Consider the following 21,229-nt stretch of genomic DNA (forward strand, 5'->3'; position numbering starts at 1 on the left):
GTCATCAATAGATGTCAGCTACACAAACCTCTTAATAACAGTGTCCAGGTTGCAGCTGCTCCTGGGAGACTACAGGCAGCCTATGCACAGCCCAACAAGTTTACAACCTACCTTCCCTATTCCTAAGTAAAGGCCAAGGGATTTCTGATTATCTCCATTCTACAGATAGGAAGATCAGAACAGAACAAACGGGAAGCCAAATTAACTCCAGTCAATTTATTTTCCTAAGAAGAGCTCCTTCTGTAACAAAAAAGATGGAGGAGGCTAGTCCCTCCTCACAGTGCCGCATCCTACTCCCCACTCCCACCCACCCCAAAACCTCAGACAATTCAGACATCATAGTTGGGATTCTTGCGAAGAATAACAAAGCCCTCCAGAATGGGTGTCACTGGCAAGTGCTCCTCTGTGGCCAGCTCTGCCCGCTCACCATGGGCCAGCAGCACTGGTGTTGTGTGGGTCTGGAAGCCAGTGATAGTCTTCGGTTTGCCTGCCTGGCCTACCACATCCACCGCCTGAGAGGAAGGCCAGAGGTTAGTGCTAGTGAACAGGAAAGTTGTTCCCCAACCCTCTGGTCCTCAAGCCTTCAGGGAAGCCAGGAAACAAAAGAGCCCCAGATCCCCATTCTCCACTAAGGCTACCCATAGTAACCCATGAACAGCCAAAGCCCCCATGGGATCCCCAAGCAAAGCAGGGACCCTCCCAGCTACTATTCAGAGCCAACTTACCTGCCCCACTCTCACAGACACTGGCAGGGGGCGCAACTCCTCGTCAAAGGTCACAAGCATGCGTGGCTGCATGGCAGCCACAAGGCCATACAGTACATAGTGGGACTTCCCCAAAATTACTAGGAGAGAAAGGAAAACATAAGTCAAGGCCTGCAGAAACTGGTCCACTAAGGAAGTTTCCCTTATCCAATCCAAAGGTGCCCTCATACTTGATTAAATCTGTTCACCAGTAGAAGGCAGAGATAGAATTCAAGGGATCAATGAACCACATTAAAAAAATATATATATATTGTCTGTCTATTGATTCAGCCACCATTTTGATACACAGTAATATAGAACAGAAATATCATTATCTTCCTTTGATCATCAACAGCACTTTCTCACTTTTTATTTAACTAGAACACAAAAAGGACATGGTCCTCATCAGCCAAGCAAGCTCTTCTCAGCAAAAGACAAAGGAGAGCACTTACCATATTTCTCTGTCTTTTTCCAAGTGGCAATTTAAATGTGCATGTGCTATTCTCTACTGCCACTGGGTACATGAATTTTGCACTTTGTCATCTATACTCCAGTACAAAACCGAAGCAGGATTATGGCCCAGAAGCCTAGGCTCAGACACATATGAAGGAATCCTTTATGTATGTCAGAACAATGACCCACCGAACTGGATAACTGTCAAGCCTGACTTACGAAAGCTCTCCAAGATCTCAGGCTAAAGAGAAAGGAGAATTCTAGGAGCACTGAATTAAGGATCTTGTGTGCCAAAGCTTCTCCCTTGAAGCTATGTGGATCTCTAGAGGAAAGGAGTTCCTGAATTAGACACCTAGAACTCCTCCAGTTACTCTCAACTGTTCACATCTGAATGATGGCTGCAAACAGGGACCAAAAACATTTAATGATGGCACCTGCCTCCAGTAAAAATAAAATAGTCTCTTAACCCCTGAAAAGTAATTAATTCCAGAGTTCACCATTAGAGGGGCCAGCCAATTATACTCCCCAACTCCAGGGGCCAATACTTACTGTTACGGACATCAAGGAAGGACACCAGCACAGTCAACAAGCCTGCCACGGCCACCTGGCTCATGAGCTGCCGATCACTGTGGTAAGGACAGAGAGTGAGGGTCCCTTTCCCAAGGTGTGTCAGGCCCTGCATAGCAAGCAGAAAATATATTGTTGATGGGGAACTCCATGACTGAGACCAAAGGACCACTCACAAGCAGTCTTGAGGTTCATTCAACTGAAATGTGGTATACAAACCTAACATTTAATATACACCAAACATTTGGCTATTCGGGACTTGTTGTCACTATGTGAGGCGTGTAAGAAGTCAGCAGCGTGTATGCATTATCATTCCAAACTGCTACCATGGATCTGCTCTGAGTACCCGGTGGTGGTGCTTCATCAACCCTTGCAGACCTGCTCCCTTTCCCTCCACCCTCTCTTCTTGCTTTCCTTCCTTCTACAGGAAAACAACCCTCCTCACAATGACAGACATACAGGTCACAGCACGGACTGTTTGGAAATGCAAGTCCCAAGACTCCAAATAATTTTCACAGACTGAAAAGCTTCCATGCGGTACTATAGTGCATCATTATTATTATTTTTACAAAGCCCCAAATCCAATTTCTTTCTCAGAAAGATGATAAGCTGCTTGAGTTCTAATTGCTCTTTTCTATACATCCTCCTAAACTCCCATTCAGGGTTGCAAATGCATCATGATCCTGTAAGCGCTTGATGTATGGGCAATGCTTGTGGAAATCTTGAAAGACTGAAGGGTGCAGCTGAATATGGTTCCCAGGATTCAGAGCAGGGGCTTTGGTGCTCTGCATAGCCCCTTGCTGCACCCAATGACGAGCATAAGCAGATTACACAGTGCAAAAATACTGTAAATCTGCCCAATCTTTTACAAGTCACAGACTGCCTTGATGCATTATTATTATTTTACTGCCTTTTCTTTCAGATACTCTTTAAAATGCCATGGGCACTGACAGCATTGGAAAAATATTATTCGGAAAATAACAGGATGGAAGCAAAACTGAGATGGGGGGATTTTCAAATACATTTCTCTCCTCTGAGGAAAAAAATGCATCTGTCTTCTGGTAATATTTAGTGGGGATGGAAGCACACCAAGGGGGATGAACACCAGCACAGCAAAACACACAAGAATCCCATACAGACATCCCTGAACACACACCTCTGCAGCCCCCCTTCTGCCACTGCTGCAAAACCCTGCAGCCGTACTTCAAAGCAAGCCCATTAGCAACCCTAACATAGTCCTGCTGCTGTGAAATCTCTGCCTAGGAATAGTGGCACAGTACAAAAGCAGAACAAAAACCCACCTATGCTAAATTTCAGGTCTCATCAAAAGTCACTATTTCTTCTGAGAATGTTAATCACAGATACAGCCTAATAATAATATTTGGTATATTCATCTAGCTGTTTAACAACTCTAAAGTTAGCAATGCTACCCACTAGCTTGGGGCAGAGTTTAAGCTGAGCCACTTACCTGGGCCAACCGCACCATGAAGAGGTTATTGGGATCCTTGGCATGATATTGTGCCAACTGTCGAAGCATCGCAGCCAAGCGGGCATTATTGGTACCTGTGGGGTCCGGAAAGGAGGGATCAGGAAGCAACTAAAAAAGGCCAAGCTCCCACAATCACTTTCTGGATAGGACAGGGGGCTGCTGTTGCGAACAAGGGGGATTCCCCCTACCACTAGAGAAAATGAAAAGGTATGAACGGGGAGGTTCCATAGGAAGTGCAACTTAGGGCATGTAAAGGGGCCTGCAGGGTGGTACAGCCCTTAATCTCCCATTGCAGAAATATCCAAAAGATTTTAGCTTTGTTATTGCACATATTTTAACTCATGCTTAATGGGGGAGAAGAAAAACTGAAGTGAATGTATTGAGGGGCACTGCAGTCCACATATTTTCAGTTTTCATTTTAGTTTGTTTTCGCATGCAAGAGCCCAGCATCTGCAGGTATGGCCAGGAGAGACCCCCACCTGAAACCCTGCAGAGTCACTGCCAGTCAGAGCAGACAAGACCAAGCCAGGTAGGCCAATGGTCTGACCATGGGTACAGCAGCTTCCTATGATGCCGTGCCAAAATAAATTCTTAGGTTTTTAAAGTGCCACTAAATACTTTCTCTCGCTTTCTCCGAAATAGACTTAACACTGTGTCAGAAGCGAACCAACAGTAAATCACACCATTCGAAGTTGGAGTTAACTCTTTATCAGCAAGAACATGATCTGCACAGACTGGGTGGGTTGTCGTGCCTAATGAGCACAGTGGTTCCTCCCTGGTAGGTCTTGCCCCATGGATCAGTTGACAAGACTGAAAGTCCTCGCCTCCCTATAGCCACCTAAATTCCCTCCTCTTCAGGGCTTTCCCCCAAGCAATTGGAGATTGCGCCTGCATGAATCTAACCTCTCCTCTGCACTTGTCAATGCTGTATTCTAAACACCAGAGCATTATGGATCGTCAGAAGGCATTTCAGACCAACTGCAGGGATTCCTCATTGGCCCATGGCCTGCACAGTCACCCAAGATTCTGAACGTGCTTACCACTGCCTACCATGCCCATGGCAAAGATAGAGTTGTAGGACACTTCTGGGTCAGCATCGTGGGAAAACTTGCTGAGGGTGTCAAGTATGTTGAGGCGGGGGTTAGAGACAGAGATGAGGGCCAGGGCTAAGGGGACAGCTCGGCGAAGAGTGGGTTCCCCATACCGCAACTGTAGAAGGAAGAGAAGGTGAGGCCAGGATTGCAGAGCACTATGCACACTCTGACACACGCAACCAAAGACAAAAATGCAGCCTTTCTGAGGGTTGCAGCAGCAGTCCAAGAGGCATCAGAACATCCACCAGCTGCCAGAGTAACAAAAAGTAACTCCAATTTCTTAGCAGAAAGGCTTCACACAGACAATATGTAGCAACCATCCAGTTTATCCACAGAGAAAGCAAAGCTAAAGTCTCAACAAACCCTAAAACAACATGTGTTAGTGCAAAGCTTTGTAGTTTCAAACAAACTCCTGCCCCTCCTAAATTCTCAGGAATGCAATGTTCATTTAGGTTCACAGCTCACACCCTGCATACAGCTGGCAGACGAGGGGTGGGAGCAGTGCAGCTCACAGGGGCAGCAGCAGCATTTCCTTGGCTGAAGTCATCCTCTCTTTACAGTGGTGCACTAGAGTGCAGACCACCCAGCAAGCCTGTATAAATTGTGATGTGAACAAGGGCCAAGAAATGTTTTGGAATACATGGAATGTAGATCTTGGAACTTGCAGGCAATGAACGGGATAGAACAGACTTTCACTTTGTTCCCCAGTGTCAGTGCAGTCCCTTAGGGACACATTTCCAGTTCAGAATTCTTCTCTCAGGGTAGACTTAATATATCTAGCTGTATTACACACAAACACCAAAAAAAAAAGGCATGTTGAAGCAACACATTCCTAGGCAACTAGGGACATTCCAGAGACCTAGTCTGATCTGCATTATTCACACAAGACAGATTTATTTTTTTTAGTCAAAAGGCTCTCCTCTACCCCACCCTTCCAACAAACAGTATTTCCCTTGTCATGACTTAATGGTAGGTGCTGCTCAAATTTAAGAGCAGACCAATCCCTTATTTGTAGGGCTAAATGAAGAATATGGCTTGTAATCCTGGAAGGTCTTCTCTCTTTTCCATTAGTCCTGCAAAACTATTTTAAAATTGTGGCAAACTTGGCTTCACTGATAAAGGAATTCAGACAAGGGGTTGGAACAGCAGGCAAGTTTATTCTGTTTTTCAGTTCAGACTATGGCAGGGCTGGCCAATGACACAGAACGATCCCTGGCTGCACACTGGATCCCAAGTGGCAATCTTTGCCCCCAAATGGAGAGAACATTTCCCCCACACCATCCTACTCACCAAGTGACCGAAGGTGCGCAGAGCCATCTCGGCCCCAATCTCTTCCCCCATAGCGATGAGTGCAATCCCCAGTACAGCTACACCCTGCAGAGGGAAATACAAATTCTGAAACCACAGGATACCTTGTGACATGGATGAAACACATTTTCCCCAAAGCTAAATGTGGCATCCCAACTTCCTCAAGCAAGGCCACCCTAAGACTGCCTCAGAGCTTTTTACTGTGAGAGTAAGAAAGAAAAAAGGTTTCCCAGGCTAGTACTAACTTTACACTCAAATCTGTCAGTCCAATTCTGGCTGATTGCTGTCCATTGGTTTAGTTCAGGACTCTTTATTCCACAGTGCCCCATATGGCCCTCCCCATGACTAGCAGAATTAAATCACATTTCGCCAAACAGAAAGGCAACACCATCCAAGTGGGCAATAAAATATTAGCAGCTAGTATTTTGAAGAAAGGCTATGGCTCAGTGGTAAAGCACCTGTTTACATACAAGCTCAATCCATGGTATCTCCCAACTAGGGCTGGTAGTGTCCCCAGTTTCAAATCCTGGAGTCACTGCCAGTGTGTGTCAACACCCAGTATAATGCAGCTTCCTATATTCCTACAACCATGACCAAGTGCTTTCAAATATTCCATGAAGTAAAAGAGCACCCTTGTGCTGATTTCAAGATGAGGAAAGGACATAATTGAGGACATTGCAACCAGCTGATGCTGCAAATTATCAGCAATTTCTCCTCAGTTAGGAACAAGGGCCCACACTTCTGGGCTGGTACAACCAAAACTACACTTTAAGACCAGCTTTTGGTGTTGATTGTTACCATGCATATACAATTATACAACCCTACAAGCAAATAACCAATGACATTTGTTCAGGATTTATTTTTTCATCATTTCTCAACATATCACTAAGCTGGTGGTTTCATTTCAAGCACAAACCCAAGGCAACAATTTAAAATTGTTTAACCAGACTTTTTTTGTTGTCGTCTTGTTGCACAGTCAATCCCAATGCCTAGGAGCAGAATCACCTTTGTCTATGCAGCTTTCAGCCCATCTGTCTAGGTTGGGATCACAGGAATCAACCGTATACCAAGGCCAAAGTGTTTGAACAACCAAGTAGAATCAGTTCTGACAGACAGTGGCTTTCCAGGGTCTCAGGCAAAGGCTCTTTCCCATCATTGGCTATTTGATGTTTCGAGTAAAAATGCCAGGGATTGAGCCTGGGAACCTCTGCACACACAGCACATGCCACATGTTTGCCTTGCCCACAAGCTCCTGTTCTCCCATTCACAGCATCCAAGAGGGGGGGGGGAGAGAGAGAGAGAGAGAGAGACCTCTCACCTTTTCTTAGACCTGGAACCTTTACCCTACCTGATGGGCCCCCATGTCGGCAGAGTTCTCTTTTTTCTCCTTGTCCTTTTTCTCTTTCTTCTCTTTCTCTTCTTCCTTCTCTTTGGAGTCAAAATGTTCACTACAGATGTGGAGAAGCTGTTGCACCTTCAGCACATTGCCGGATCCTGGAGGAAAAACCCAAGACCACAAGTAAAATGGGACTGGGGCCTCCAACACCCAGTTCACAAGCAGCCAGAACAATGCTGAGCCCAGACTCACCTGCATAGGCACAGATGTCTACCAGCGTGTTGGCAAAGCTGCGGAAAGGCTCCGACACGACCTGCAGTGCTGCCAGGATTGCTTCAATGGCCTCACCCTTTCCTGTAGGAAACATCAGAACAGCAGCTCAAGAGAAGCCCAAAATACTGACCAGAGACCCTTCCTCCTCCTACACAAGTGTGTGCCTGACACCCACAGATCTGGCCATAGTGAATGTGCTTACCAAGGTGGTTCAAGCCTAGGCCAAGAGGTAGCCATCTGGCATAAGTGTCCTTCAGCTCCGTCTCAGATTTCTCCATGATGGTTTGGAGGATGGTGGAGGTAACATCTCCATTGCATGAGCCCACAGCAATCATTCCGCAAGCCAGGGCTGTCACACCGGCCACCTGGGGAGAAAAATAGTGTCACACCAAAATCCTTGCAGCTGGAAAACACAATAAGGGCCTGCTAGATCAGGCCACTGGCTCGGCTAGGCCTACAGCATCCTGTTTTCACAGTGGCCTGTGGGAAGCCCCAAAGCAGGACAGCCCTACCCCCACCTATGATTCTCAGTAACTGGAATTCAGATGTATAATGCTTCTGACAGAGGCATATTGTAAGCAACATCCTGAAGGAGACCTCAGAGTGAAAGTTATCCACCAGATTCCTGCAAAACGGTGCTACTTCCCAAGAGTCAAATCACTGAAACACCTGCTCATTGATATTTTCCTGCAGCACACAAAGGGAAGAATATGCATGGCAACTTTCCCCTTTTTCCAAGTGATAGCCACCAATCTATCAGGGTAAGGTCTGAAGCAGCCATTAAAACTAGTCACACTTTACTAGACTGAGCAGTTGAAACTAGGAAACACATCATTTCACGGGTTCAGCATTCCCTGGTTTCCTCAAGGTTTATATAGTTTTGCTGTGCCCCTGAACAAACCACTACAGATGGGATTTTCAGGTAGCCAAGAACTCTGACACATTCCACGTGAGAAGAAGAGTGTCAAGATCATCTTTCAAACCTAGTCTTGACATATATTGACATTCAGAACCTCAAGGTTACACAACTCCTCGGTTGGCCTTGAGCATTGTTTGCCCACTGCATACTGCATGGCAAACATGTTTAAGTGGCTTGCGATGACATTCACACTTCAGGGTCTGTGTTTCTGCAAACTTAAGAAATGGATAAACCTTTTCACTAATCCTCCCAAGCCAGGAGTCAAGCAGAAGACTCTCCACATGGATGCTTTTGGAGTCCTGTGCATCTTTAAAGTTGTACTAACTTCCTATCAAAATTTGATTTTGCTGAGCAACATGCTGAGGGCACTGAGATATGAACCTCCTCCTTCCCAAGGTCACTTGGAGAGGTCTTGGTCCACCTGCCTTCTCATTATCAATAGGATAGACCAACAGGCATTTACTAGGTTACTTACTTTTTAGATCCAACATTCTGTTTTGGACTCTGGGAAGAACACACCCCAATATTACAACATAAAAGTCTGAGTCAACTAAATGGCCCTCAGCCATTCACACAAAGACAAACTCCAAGCTAGAGCACAGAAACTCTGCTTCTAATTGCCATCTACACTCCATGAAAGACACAGCCCCACCCATCCACCTCTGGGTAAGCAGCTGACCCAAGCGCAAGATAGCTGTGGCACTGCTCCCTCACCTCCATGTTGGACTTGGAATCTCCCATTACAGGAAGCAGCAAGGTCAGGACATCTTCTCGATTGGAACCAGCGTACGCCAACCCCAGCCTGCAAGAGAATACCATGTCACTTAGAATGATATATGCGATGCTCTGCGGAGAAAGAAATGGAAGCCTAGGCAGGTCCTCACCCGAAGATGGCGCCGATCCTCATGGTGTTGCTATTGTGGAGGACATAGTCCGAGAGCAATGCAAGGGCAGGGTCACACTCGTTCCTCACGCCAGAGTTCACGATACCACAAGCCAGAAGAGCCCCCGACTATAGGACACAAAATAGGAAGTGGGGAGGCACTGTCAAGTACAACGAATGTCATGAAAAGCCTATACAGTATCTAGTAAGCTAAAAGGGCTAAACCAACTGGAGGGTGGCATTATGTTAAAGACTGAAGTTATATAATCCTTGCCCGGATGAATCAGGGCAGATGATCTGTCACTCGGATGCCTCACATGCCAACCTGATAATAAGAGTCAATGCAGAGATAGATGGACTAGTGGTCTCAGTGTAAAGAAACTTCCTATACTCTTAAAAAGAGTCTGTCTTGTTATTTTGATATGACTGGATTTCTGTGAGCAGTTAGCACTCAGGCTGAAAGGAAGGTCACCCACCTTGATGTAGTCTTCTGAGGAGTACAGGTACTTGTCAATCTGTGTAAGCCCCCCATCCACATCCCACAACAGGATCATCCCCAGCGAGGCTGCAGCACTCAGCATCCCTATAAAATAAATGTAAAAGCTTCTTAGGGTGAAGATGGACACTCTTATAAGAGAATGAGAGGATGCATGTCTCGTTGGGGCTATGGAAATTTACACTGGGGAGGAAGAAGAAAGGGGTTCAGGACAACTAGGAGGGGCAAGCAGCTATGGCAAAGGCTGCTTAACAGATGATAGCAGTTACCAAAAATATTCCAGGCTTTCAGACAACACTTTGTGTTAAAGTCAAAGAGCCTTAAAGGTCAAGAGACTAGCCCTTATTTCAAAGCTAGGTGTTTCACATCAAGACACTGCTTGGCACAGTAATGAGATGTCTTTCAGATGAGACATGATCTAACTCAAATACTCTCAGCTGTACAAAGCCAAACCAACCCCACATCAAATGGTGAGGGTTTCACACTCTGAAGAACTAACCCAGAGGAAAACATGGCTCACGCCTGGGTTGGAGTGAGCAATCTTGGCAAGGCAGCAGCAATCTCATTCGTTTATACCTTTCCTGTTCACATATAAAGTAGGGGGAGGGGTCTTAAGTCTTAAAATAAAAAGGTGTGAGGCACCATCATGTACCACGTTCAGAGATCCAGGCTGGGGAAGTAAAGTGCCTGATGTGACAGAGGATGGGGACACAAAGCAGGGGATGCTTCCACACCTATGCACACACTTCTTTGTAAAAAATTGCTTCCCACCCTCTGCTTTATGCCAGATCGTTTTATAATTAAAAGCAATTCCTGGGCCACCTATCATCCATGCAGATGCCACAAATGAAATATGAAAATAAACCCCTCACCCCTAGTTTGGCCTGAAGCAACCAATTTAACTGGGTGAATGTCACACATGCAGCAGTCCCAGTACCAATGAACGAAATGTCCCAAGCCCATAACAGCCAAAAGAATTCAAACCTCAGGAATGAAGTCCTTGGCCAAGAGCACCAAGTTAGAAAGTATAACATACAAAAGTATCACCAGGCCCTTGTCAAGAAGGTCATTCAGTCAAATTTTGCCACAGAAAAATAGTAGGGGAGAGCTCTCTGATCACCCCCCCCACCCCCACAATGTTCTCCCAAGCGGACCAGCTGCTGCCTGCTCCTCTTCTGACTCACCATGGTCCTTGTTCTTGTACAGCCACTTGTTGCCGTCGTCTGTCAGCAGCTTGTCCTGCCCAAAAGCAGCATTCACAAAACCATTAACGAAGGACGAGGCCAAGTTCATGCGAGCCGAATCCACTTGAGAGCCGCTGCCGCCAAACCCTGAAGGAGCAGAATGCACAAGAGGGAGCCAGTTGAGGATGACAGACTCCAGTGTCAGCCCAGAACTACTCAAACAGGTCCTCCTCTCAGCCAGCGCTCCATTCATACTTCTCCCATTCATCTCACGTGGCAGTCAAGGAAAGACAGCATTTTTGCAGGATGAGCAGTCACCAGCTATTAAAGACACCTACACTTTCTAGCTGAATGATTGCTTGATTAATATAGAAAACTGCATGCAACAATGAAGACAAGACACAGCATTTTGAAGTAAAGCACAAGTGATTTGGTGAGCCTAAGAGCTCGGCAGAACTACTTATTTAACAACTTGGACTATCATAATACCTTGCACGTGGACAACCCTTGAAAAGTTTGGAATACCCCAGCTCTTACATATAACACCAGTTCATCCCTATGAACTAAGCAGGCAAGACATTGCTCCAGGTGCCACCACTGCCTGCAATTAATTCTTAAGTTTTTTTATTCCAAACCCACAGTCGTCACAAAATAAATGTGCAAAAATTACAGCAAGCACCTGTTGGCAGCTTAATCATACTATTCCTGACAACCCCAAGATCACTGGATAAAGTTATGTTTTTAACTGAATCTGCTTTTAAATGCTTTAAACTGTTGTAGAGTAGACTGTTTTTCTTTTTAAATTGTGGGTGTGTTTGCCATCCTGGGCTCCTTTGGGAGGAAGGGCAGGATACAAACTCAATGAACAGTAGCAATAGCTAAACTCAACCAGACCATCTGCTTACAGTTAGCATCTACTTAAGAACAGAGCCATTTCAGCAGCGATATCTGTGTGGTGGAATTCCCTCCCAAGGGAAGTTTGCCAGGCCCACTCTACTAAGAGCTTCAGAAGTATGCCTATTTCATAAGGTCTCTTCTAGCTCTGATAAAAGCTCACTGATTTGATGCCGTGTAATAGGTGCTACATATTACAATGTGTGAATATTAGAAATTGCTATGATGATGAGATATCAGTCTCAATATGCTATAGATATTGGTATCTAAGCTGCTTTGAGTGCCTAAAGACAATAGCAGTAGACAAATGAAAATATACACATTAGCATGTACTTTATTCATATAAAGTACATGCTAATGTGTATATTTTCATTCAAAATCTAATACAGTGGTACCTCGGGTTAAGTACTTAATTCGTTCCGGAGGTCCGTTCTTAACCTGAAACTGTTCTTAACCTGAAGCACCACTTTAGCTAATGGGGCCTCCTGCCGCCATGCTGCTGGAGCATGATTTCTGTTCTCATCCTGAAGCAAAGTTCTAAACTCGAGGTACTATTTCTGGGTTAGCAGAGTCTGTAACCTGAAGCGTATGTAACCTGAGGTATCACTGTAGATATGTAACATAGCATGAAACCATTTTTATTTACTTTATAAGTGAAATTCCTTTACTGTAACTTGAATAAACTTTGGTTCTGCCATCAGGACCCTGATGAAGCTGCCTGGATGGCTACCCCACTGCTCTGAGTAGAACACTTACGGTTGTTTTCTAGATGGGTTTTGTAAATATCATCTGGCACTTTTGGCTCCATGATGTCCAGCTGGAAGGAAAAGAAGAGTTTATTCTTCTTAGTCATATGATGCTGCAGCATCATAACAAGGCTTTCCTAACTTTACAGGAAAGCATTACAGTGGTACCTTGGTACTCGAATGGCTTGGGCTCCCGAACAAATCAGCTCCTGAATGCCGCAAACCCAGAAGTGTTCTGGTTTGCAAATGTTTTTCGGAAGCTGAACACCCAACACGGCTTCTGATTGAGTGCAGGAAGCTCCTGCAGCCAATCAGAAGCTGTGCCTTGGTTTTCAAACTGTTTCGGGAGTTGAACAGACTCCTGGAACGGATTATGTTTGAGAACCAAGGTACCACTGTATAGCTCATCTCCACTGGGGACCAATCAGTTGCCATAATACACATTTTGCAAAAAAGGCTGTATGCCATTTTTCAGAAGCCATGCTCCAGGTCAGCCCACCCCACTCCACCCACCCACCCACCCCACTCCACCGAAGCAAACTTTCACTTGCTCTCCCGAGTTGTCAGTCCTTTAACCCCAGTCGCTCTGCAGTGCAAGCAACCTACTTGCAAGCCTTAGCCTTCTCTTCCTCCCCAAGACACCACAGCAAAACCTCCAGTCCAGAGACCAAGGTATGTAAAAAAGGATTGAGAAGAAAAATTTCTGCCTCTAATGAGCTTGGGTCCCTGAAGTTGACTTCTGCATCCCAGCCCAGCCCACACAACACTGCGGCCCATGCTGCATTATTATCATTACCATAATTATTATCCTCAATTTATTAACTGCCTTCTAAACAACCATCTCAAGGTGATGTACATTGAAAATAACTAAAAACATAAAACAAATAATGTTATTCCACAGAACAAAGAAAGCCATACTAAAAGCCCTGCTCTGAGTTACTGCAGAACAGGCTCCTGAGACCTTTGAAACTTGCAGGAGAAACTCTCCCACAGATCACAGCAATCTGTTTAAGGGATAAGGTAGTCTCTCAAGTAACACACCCTAGTCACAGGGGATAACTGAATAGCCTACGAGGCACTTGGCTCTTAATTAAGAGGCATTTCATCTCAAGAACAGACTGGGACTGGCCCCCGGGACCACACAACACCGGTCCTGAGAGATCTGCATTGGCTCCCAGTATGTTTCCGAGCACAATTCAAAGTGTTGGTGCTGACCTTTAAAGCCCTAAACGGCCTTGGTCCTGTATACCTGAAGGAGCATCTCCACCCCCATCATCCAGCCCGGACACTGAGATCCAGCGCCAAGGGTGTTCTGGCGGTTCCCTCATTGCGAGAAGTGAGGTTACAGGGAACCAGACAGAGGGCCTTCACAGTAGTGGCGCCCACCCTGTGGAACACCCTCCCTTCAGATGTGAAGGAAATAAGCAGCTATCCTATCTTTAAAAGACATCTGAAGGCAGCCCTGTTCAAGGAAGTTTTTAATATTTAATGCTGTACTGTTTTTAAAATTTGATTGGGAGCTGCCCAGAGTGGCTGGGGAAATTCAGCCAGATGGGCGGGGTATAAATAACAAATTATTATCATCAATTATTATTATTATTATGAGAACAATAAATTTCAGTTTTTGTTTGCAAAATACAAAGGAAACAAAGTTTCACATGGTTTTCTGTTGAATTAAACCTCACTGCCTCGGTAAGCATTCCCAGACATCTCTAATAAATTTGGTATTTCCAATCAATGTTCACCAATCCGCTCCATTCTAAATGTGTCTTCTGCAAATCACCAGAGACAACTGCTCCCCTCATGATCCAATCCATCCATGAGAGTGAGCTCATAGCAGTCTGCAGGGCACTCACCTCCCTGGCCAGGGCCAGAAAGTTGCTGTTGAGTTGGACGTTAGACATGATTTCTGTGAGATCCTCATACTCTTCTACATCCTCACTTAGCTCCAGAAAGACTCCATGACGACCCAGCATGAAGGCCATTTGCTTTTGAACAACCCTGCAGTAAAGTGCAGAAAATGCAAGCATATGAGCACAAGGAACCGTGCATGCAACATTCCATTCCTCACATAACAAGGCTTGTGGAAACCTCACTAGTATCTTCCTAGATTTCAGCCAACAAAAGAACTATAGATCAGGGGTAGAGCAAGCAATTTGTGTATTTAAGGCATCATGGAGATGCCAGGAATGGAACGAGTGAATTTCTGCATGCAAATCAGTTGCTCTACCATTAAACTAGGACCTTTCAGGTATGGCCAGTTTAAGTGGTCATGGCCAATTTTTAATTTTTTAAAAATCAAATTCTGGAAGAACTTTGAGGGGAAGGTTCACAAAAACCTTTTGGCATCACAAAATCACAGCAGGGGACCAATGTCAGCAGTCAGCAAAAAAATAAAGGTAATTTAAAAAACTAAATGAAAACTTTGGTAGGGTCATAGAAAACATTTTGGGAACCAAGATGTGGCCTGTGGGATGCAGTTCATCCACTCCTTGCTTATCAGTTCTAAGGCCATTCCCTGCCCTGACCTGTGATTTAAGTGAGAATAACCACACCAGCCTTGCTCACTGCATCTGGCCTTCTCACTACTTAGCTGCTCTCCTTTTCCTCCAACAACCTGGACCTCTGTGACAACACCCAGCCCTAGACAAGGTCCCCACATACACATCTTTGCAGGAGATGAAGATGTTCTCTGCCAGTTCCATGTCATTCAGCATAAGAGCCAGGCGCAGGGCTTCTGGGTAGCGATTGAATTTTCGGAAGATGCTGAGGGCACAGCGGAGGAGGGCAGAGTTTTCCGGCTCAGGGACATAGCTAACACAGCTGCAAGAGACAGGGAGGGAGATAATGAAGTTTGGGTGGTATCAATATGGTGGGCAAACCCTTTCCTCAGTAATGGATGAGAAGGCGAACACTACAACATTCGAGGGTACACCATACCTGTATTCACAGCTAAATATTTGCCATCACACACACCCATTGTTGAAGCAGCCAGAAATCTCAACAGCTACTATATAAGATCCACCTTTATGAGTGTTACCAGACTCAAGGGGCATCCCAGTTCAAATTGTGACAATAAAACACTTTAAAGATGGATTAGCTACACAACAATGAATATTCAACAAGAACTTCAGTTCTGTGAGCCAAGACAAGAGATCAATTCACTCTGCAGACACTCTTAGGCCAAAGCTACACATTATTTGCCAACTTACATTTCCTATTGTTTAACTGTAAATTTTCCACTGCAAGGTGGTGATGGCACAATTTACAAGAGGGTGAAGCAGTGAGTGGGAGAAATGTATTTAACCCTGCCTCCATCCATCACCTTTCCACAAGACCCCCATTGGGATTTTATCGCCAACAGAGACTTGGAAGCAAAACTGTAGAGAATAGAATGAACTGCACAGGAAAAGAGGTAAGCAAGGGTTAAACCCCCTCCTCCAATTGCCCTTTTAGTCCTGTAAATTGTCCCCTACCAAATGATACATTGCAAAGGTAGAGAGATGGGTGGGCATTTGGAAACACAAGTTAGCCCATGTGGTTCCAGCCTTCGTTTAAAGTGCACTGCAGTGCCAGAATCAAAACTGGAATGCAAAGATCAGCTGACTGTGAAGTGACAGAACAATACCTCCACTTTCAAAGCTCTCCATCTTGTACTCTCTTAAACCTTTGCACTTCCCACCCTGCACAAGCTCATCTCCTTTTAGCCCTCAGCTGCTGTTTTCCAGAATGCTCTTCTCTGGCCTCCTCTATACCTGCAAATATGCTATACCCGCCACTCTTCATCAGGCTACTCCCCTCCATTTTCCAAGTCCTACGGGGTCTTGGCTAATTATTTGTTGCCATACCAGGTGCCTCTCATGCAGTTACACCTCAAGATCGACAGGCTGGCTTTTAGTTCCACAGATCTTTTAAAAATACTAGGTATCCTCTACATTACCAAACCAAAGAACTAGATCTCACTATTGCAGTCCTCCACTTAATAGTTGAACCAGTCTGTGGAGACAAGAAGGTTCTGAATACACCAACTTCCTTAAGCCCAAGTCTCCATCCTAGCATCCTAGCCCCGGGGAGCAGCTCAGACTCAAACTCACAGACACACTGACCACAGAACCAAACAACACAGTTCCCTCACCTTGTCAGATAGAGGCAGACTTTGGCATAGGCGTTGTCATCAATATATTCCTCCAGCATGTCCATCTGCTCAATCTCCATAAGCAAGTCACAGGCCTCGTGCTCTGCATTGTGTGCCATGTTGTATGGCACAATCTCCTTCACTAGGGTCAGAAGAGTGTCCTTCTGGGTCTTGTCTGCCTCATCTATTTCTTGCCATTCCTTGGCCACCTCACCAGCCAAGTGTCTGTAGAGGAAAAAACAGCAGGAAGAGTCACAACAGAAGCAATATTTATTCATCTCTTTTCTGGCAGGATTTATAACCTACGTTTGACCAGCTGTTCTCAAAGCAGTTTGCAAATGAAGCAAAACTGCCAATAAAATTATAGCAACAGCAACAATAATAAAAGAATATTATTGTAAAAAAAATATTGTTTAGTGTGATGACACCTACTCTTTGGAACTCCCTGCCTATCGAGATCAAGGAGGTGCCTTCATTTTACACTTTCTGGCACCTGCTAAAAAGATTCCCAGATGCTTAGAAAGTTCAGGTAATTTTAATCTGCTTTAGCATTTTAGCTTTTGTACGTTTTAAAGAAGTGTAAATTTATCTTGATTTTATTGTCTTATCTTTTCATAGACTGCTTTTGGGTGTGCTTTACAATCAAGCAATGTATAAATTTTATAATTAAATAATTAACTCTTTGAGCTGATAAAAGCATATTAGCTTGGCAATGGAAAACAGCACTGAGCTGCTGTAAGAATTTGATGAAGCAATTCTGTGGAAGCTAAGCTGGTCCACCTAGTTCCTGGATGGGAGATCACCTGGGAACCCTATGCATGCATCCTGGGGTTACCCAGAAGGTGGTGTTTCAGTTAATAATAATTAAAATACAAAAAAATACACCCCAGAGTTTCAGTAAAGTCAAATATCTCAATTTCTTGCTTACCTGACATATTCATGCCCCCACGAGGCCAAGGGTTCCTGGGATCCTACCAGCCGGTACTTTAGACACTCTCGCTCTCCACTCATTGTCATGGCCAAAACTGATATTATGTCAGCGGCAAATCGCTGTGGGCAGAAAGCAAGTGTCAGAGATGCATCATATGGTCAACCATGAATATGGTTGGTATAAATTGAAGAACGGAAGAATTGAAAACAATATTATAATTTGCATCTTCCCCAGTTCAAAATATGTCTCCCTGAATCAGACCAAAGCTGCATCTAATCCACTACTCTGTTCCCATGGGGGCCAACCAAATACCTAAGGCACAATGCTTCAAGGTAAAGGTTGTTCACTTCTTTCCAAAGAACAAACAACAGCACGAACTCCACTAAATACTAGTCCTCCCACAGCAAAGATAGGAAGTGGGCTTGCAATCCATACCAGAAGGGCTTCCTTCTTTCTTTTCAAATAAATTTAATGCACTTGCAATCCACATTTGCTCGTGCAGCACTGGGAGAGATGAAAGCAAGACTTGAGATGACATCTAACACTTTCTCAGGCCAAACAATATTACATACCTTGTTCTCCCCAGCAGCCATAGCCTCATAGATCTCCTTCAGCTTGCCATAATGTGGCCGCAGAAACTTCAGGGGTTTGGGTACAGAAGTCATGGAGGTTGTGGAAGAGCGGATCTGCCTGCGTAGCTCTTCCAGTGCAGGTCGATAGAGAGCGGTGTCATGCTCCTACAATAAAATCAGTTGCTATCAGGAGTGGGAGGGGATCCAACAACACCACCCAAACACCACTTCCAAGACCGCCTCTTTATATGTAATAGTGTCAATGTGGGTCAACACACATCTTTGCCACCAGAAACCCACACAGTTACTGGAAACAGACACAGCTAACTTTTTGCAGCCAATAACCTTCTTAAGAACCTGCCCAAGCCCTGAGATCTTTATCAGACTCTCTCCTGGTGATCCAGGTGGCAACCAGGGAAAGGGTTTTTTTTTTTTGGTAACGATACCACACTTATGGACTACAAGGTGTCTTATCTGAAACTGTAGGTAACAGGTTGATTATACCTTTTAATTTGCTGCAGCTTTCAACATGCAGCAAAATCTAATTTTTTCTACTGACGACGTCTACATAGATTGTTCCTTACCTGAGCATTTATTCTGTGATGCTTCATTTTCAGTGCTACTACTTGATCTAATTTGTATATTTCTTTTTTATTATTATTAATTAAATTTCTATGCCACCCTTCATCTGAGGATCACAGGGTGGTTTACAAAACATAAAAATACAAAATATAGTAGCTAGGAAACAAACAAACCCCACACACAATTTCAAAGGCCATACATTGTTTAATTAGCCAAAGGCCTGGGAGAAGAGAAGAGTAGAGAAATTGTTTTGACTGGTGGAGGTAGAGTGGGGAGAATGAGGACTGTGACCAACACAGCCTGCAGACTCCACCATGCACTCTACCTTTCCAGAGTGTGACTGCACCACACAGTGATCTATACTACTGATGTAGAAAAGCATAATGCTTTACTATTTAACTTCCACATGCTCCCAGTCAAGAAGAGGGAACTTACCCCCAAGCGCTCCACAAGCATCTCCAACTCATCCTGTAACTGTTTGTCTTCTTCAGACTGTAAGGAATTAAGGAAAGATGTGAAACTTCAGGCCTCTTGGAAAACCTGTACTGTTGGGAGACCATTTTGCACATGTCCAATTGACGATGTGCGGATCCTTTTGGACCCAGAAGAGGGCAGAACAGGGGCGAGCTTCTGCATGCTCTACCAACACGTGCAGGGGCCAGGAACAACACCCCCATGCAAAATGTTCTCCTCCTGTACTAGAAAATCAACTAGACCTTTCAGTTGCTCTGAAGTGCAACTGATGTTTGCAGCAATATGCAGTGGGAGGGGGTGCTCGCTTTCTCCCAGCCCAAAAGATCCTCAGCTGCTGGGCAAAACTGCTGATGAACACTTTCAGAAAATGGGGGGAAGTGACAGGAAGCACTGAGACTGCCTAAAACACCTAGGAAGATAGTTAAACAGATTTGTCGCCAGCACTGGACTAGACTGACTACCAACTTGAGTAGGCTTTCATTTAAGTTAGATGAAGGACCAGTCTTAATTCTGTGCAATTCCCTTCCCTATTAAGGAATAATGCCATATCTTTTGCTCACCTAGGAAGAAACCATCAGATCCTAAACTCTTAACACACCCGCTCAGGTTCATATGCCCAGATACAGCCTTCCTGCCCCTAGGAATAGAAGTATGGCCTCCCAATCATAATATTCTCAGCAGAGGGAGGGCAAGCCCACTTCTTACCATGGCAGACATAACCCATCCCAAAGTATTGCCAAATATGTACCACTAATTATTGTCATTAGCATTTTTATTACCTCACCTACTAGCTCCACTGAGCAAGTGGTCTCATTAGGCATACCAGGAAAACCCAGGTTGTGAGTGCCCACAGAAACAACACTTCAGTGGTTAAGAACTTAGTTTGTTCCAGAGGTCCATTCTTAACCTGAAACTGTTCTTAACCTGAAGCACCACTTTAGCTAATGGGGCCTCCTGCTGCTGCCAGAGCACGATTTCTGTTCTCATCCTGAAGCAAAGTTCTTAACCCGAGGTACTATTTCTGGGTTAGCGGAGTCTGTAACCTGAAGCATCTGTAACCTGAAGCATCTGTAACCCGAGGTACCACTGTAATTATTTTTAGTTTGTTTGCCGCCCATCTGACTGGGTTGCCCCAGTCACTCTAGGCAGCTCAAAACAAACAAACAAAAAGCCGTAAAAGCACAATATAAACACCGCGCACTAAAAACTGGAGAGGGGAGGAAAGAAGGATGAAATCCACATCCCGCTAAGCCCAGCTGTGGCTGCCAGAGGCAACCCCCCCACACACAAAAAAGCATTCCGCACATGTTCAGAAGCACTCGGCTCTGTGCGGAACTCTGCACATGCTCAGAAGCAGTCGGCTTGCCAGAGTGCTCTCTCTGCACATGCTCCTTGGGCTCTTCCCACATTCCGGAGCTGACATTTCCCTGGCTATCAATCACTGCCCACAAGGGAATTAACTGCGCGGGGGAGGGGGGGTTATGTGGCCCACCCGCCCCCTCGCGAGATCGGGGCCCGACGTCACGCGCCGCCGAGGCGACGGCCGTCCCCGCTAACTCCCGGCTCGGGGCCTGGCGGTGACTCAGCTCGGCTCCCTCCGGCGCAGCGCTCACCAGCTCCTGCTCCTTGTCCGCCGCCGAGGCGTTGGGGTCCTTCTTGTCCTTGCTCCACAGCGCCGCCGGCTTGTCGTCCCCGCCGCCGGGGCCCGACCCTCCTCCCGACTGAGACCGCCTCTGGCAACTGCTGCTCCCTCCGCCGCCACCGTCCTCCATCGCCGAACGCTTCCTCTGAGGGGACGGGAGGGAAACTGCGCAGGCGCGGGGGAGGAGGGAGGGGCCTAGGCGGGCCAATCCGCGGCGCGGTGAGGTAAAAAAAATGAAAAAGAGCGGCGGGGCGCGCGCGCCGAGTGACGCGTTACGTTACGAGGCAGAAAAGCCGGGGGAAGTAAGGCGGGGAAGGGGAGGAGCCTGGCGAGCGGGGAGGAGGGGCGGGGCGACGGCGAAGACCACGTGGAGATCGTTCCGTACCTCCAGGGGGCTGCCCGCTTCCAATTGGCGGAAATTAGAGAACAGTATTTTTTTTTTTAAGCACGTGATGCGTTTTGTATAATCAGGGTTGCCATGTTTCAAAAATGAAGTTTTTGAGATAAT

At 45.6% G+C, this 21,229-nt stretch overlaps 1 protein-coding gene across 1 annotated transcript; it reads right to left on the reverse strand.

Annotated features, from left to right (window-relative positions):
* Nucleotides 1-201: 201 nt before the first annotated feature.
* Nucleotides 202-20,882, reverse strand: PSMD2 (proteasome 26S subunit ubiquitin receptor, non-ATPase 2). The gene is made up of 21 exons (XM_081862289.1): nucleotides 20,693-20,882; nucleotides 19,041-19,097; nucleotides 18,024-18,188; nucleotides 17,449-17,570; nucleotides 16,521-16,745; nucleotides 15,050-15,208; nucleotides 14,242-14,386; nucleotides 12,396-12,456; nucleotides 10,746-10,892; nucleotides 9,542-9,648; nucleotides 9,067-9,194; nucleotides 8,897-8,984; nucleotides 7,466-7,628; nucleotides 7,243-7,344; nucleotides 7,003-7,148; nucleotides 5,637-5,720; nucleotides 4,293-4,461; nucleotides 3,232-3,326; nucleotides 1,746-1,872; nucleotides 726-844; nucleotides 202-512 (listed from the first exon to the last, which is right to left on the reverse strand). The coding sequence occupies exons 1-21, from the start codon at nucleotides 20,849-20,851 to the stop codon at nucleotides 330-332; spliced, it is 2,751 nt and encodes a 916-aa protein (XP_081718415.1). The 5' UTR covers nucleotides 20,852-20,882; the 3' UTR covers nucleotides 202-329.
* Between the last annotated feature and the right edge of the window lie 347 nt (nucleotides 20,883-21,229).

The sequence above is a fragment of the Podarcis erhardii genome (genome assembly GCF_964252035.2).
Source record: "Podarcis erhardii genome assembly, chromosome: 5".
Taxonomy (NCBI): Eukaryota; Metazoa; Chordata; class Lepidosauria; order Squamata; family Lacertidae; genus Podarcis; species Podarcis erhardii.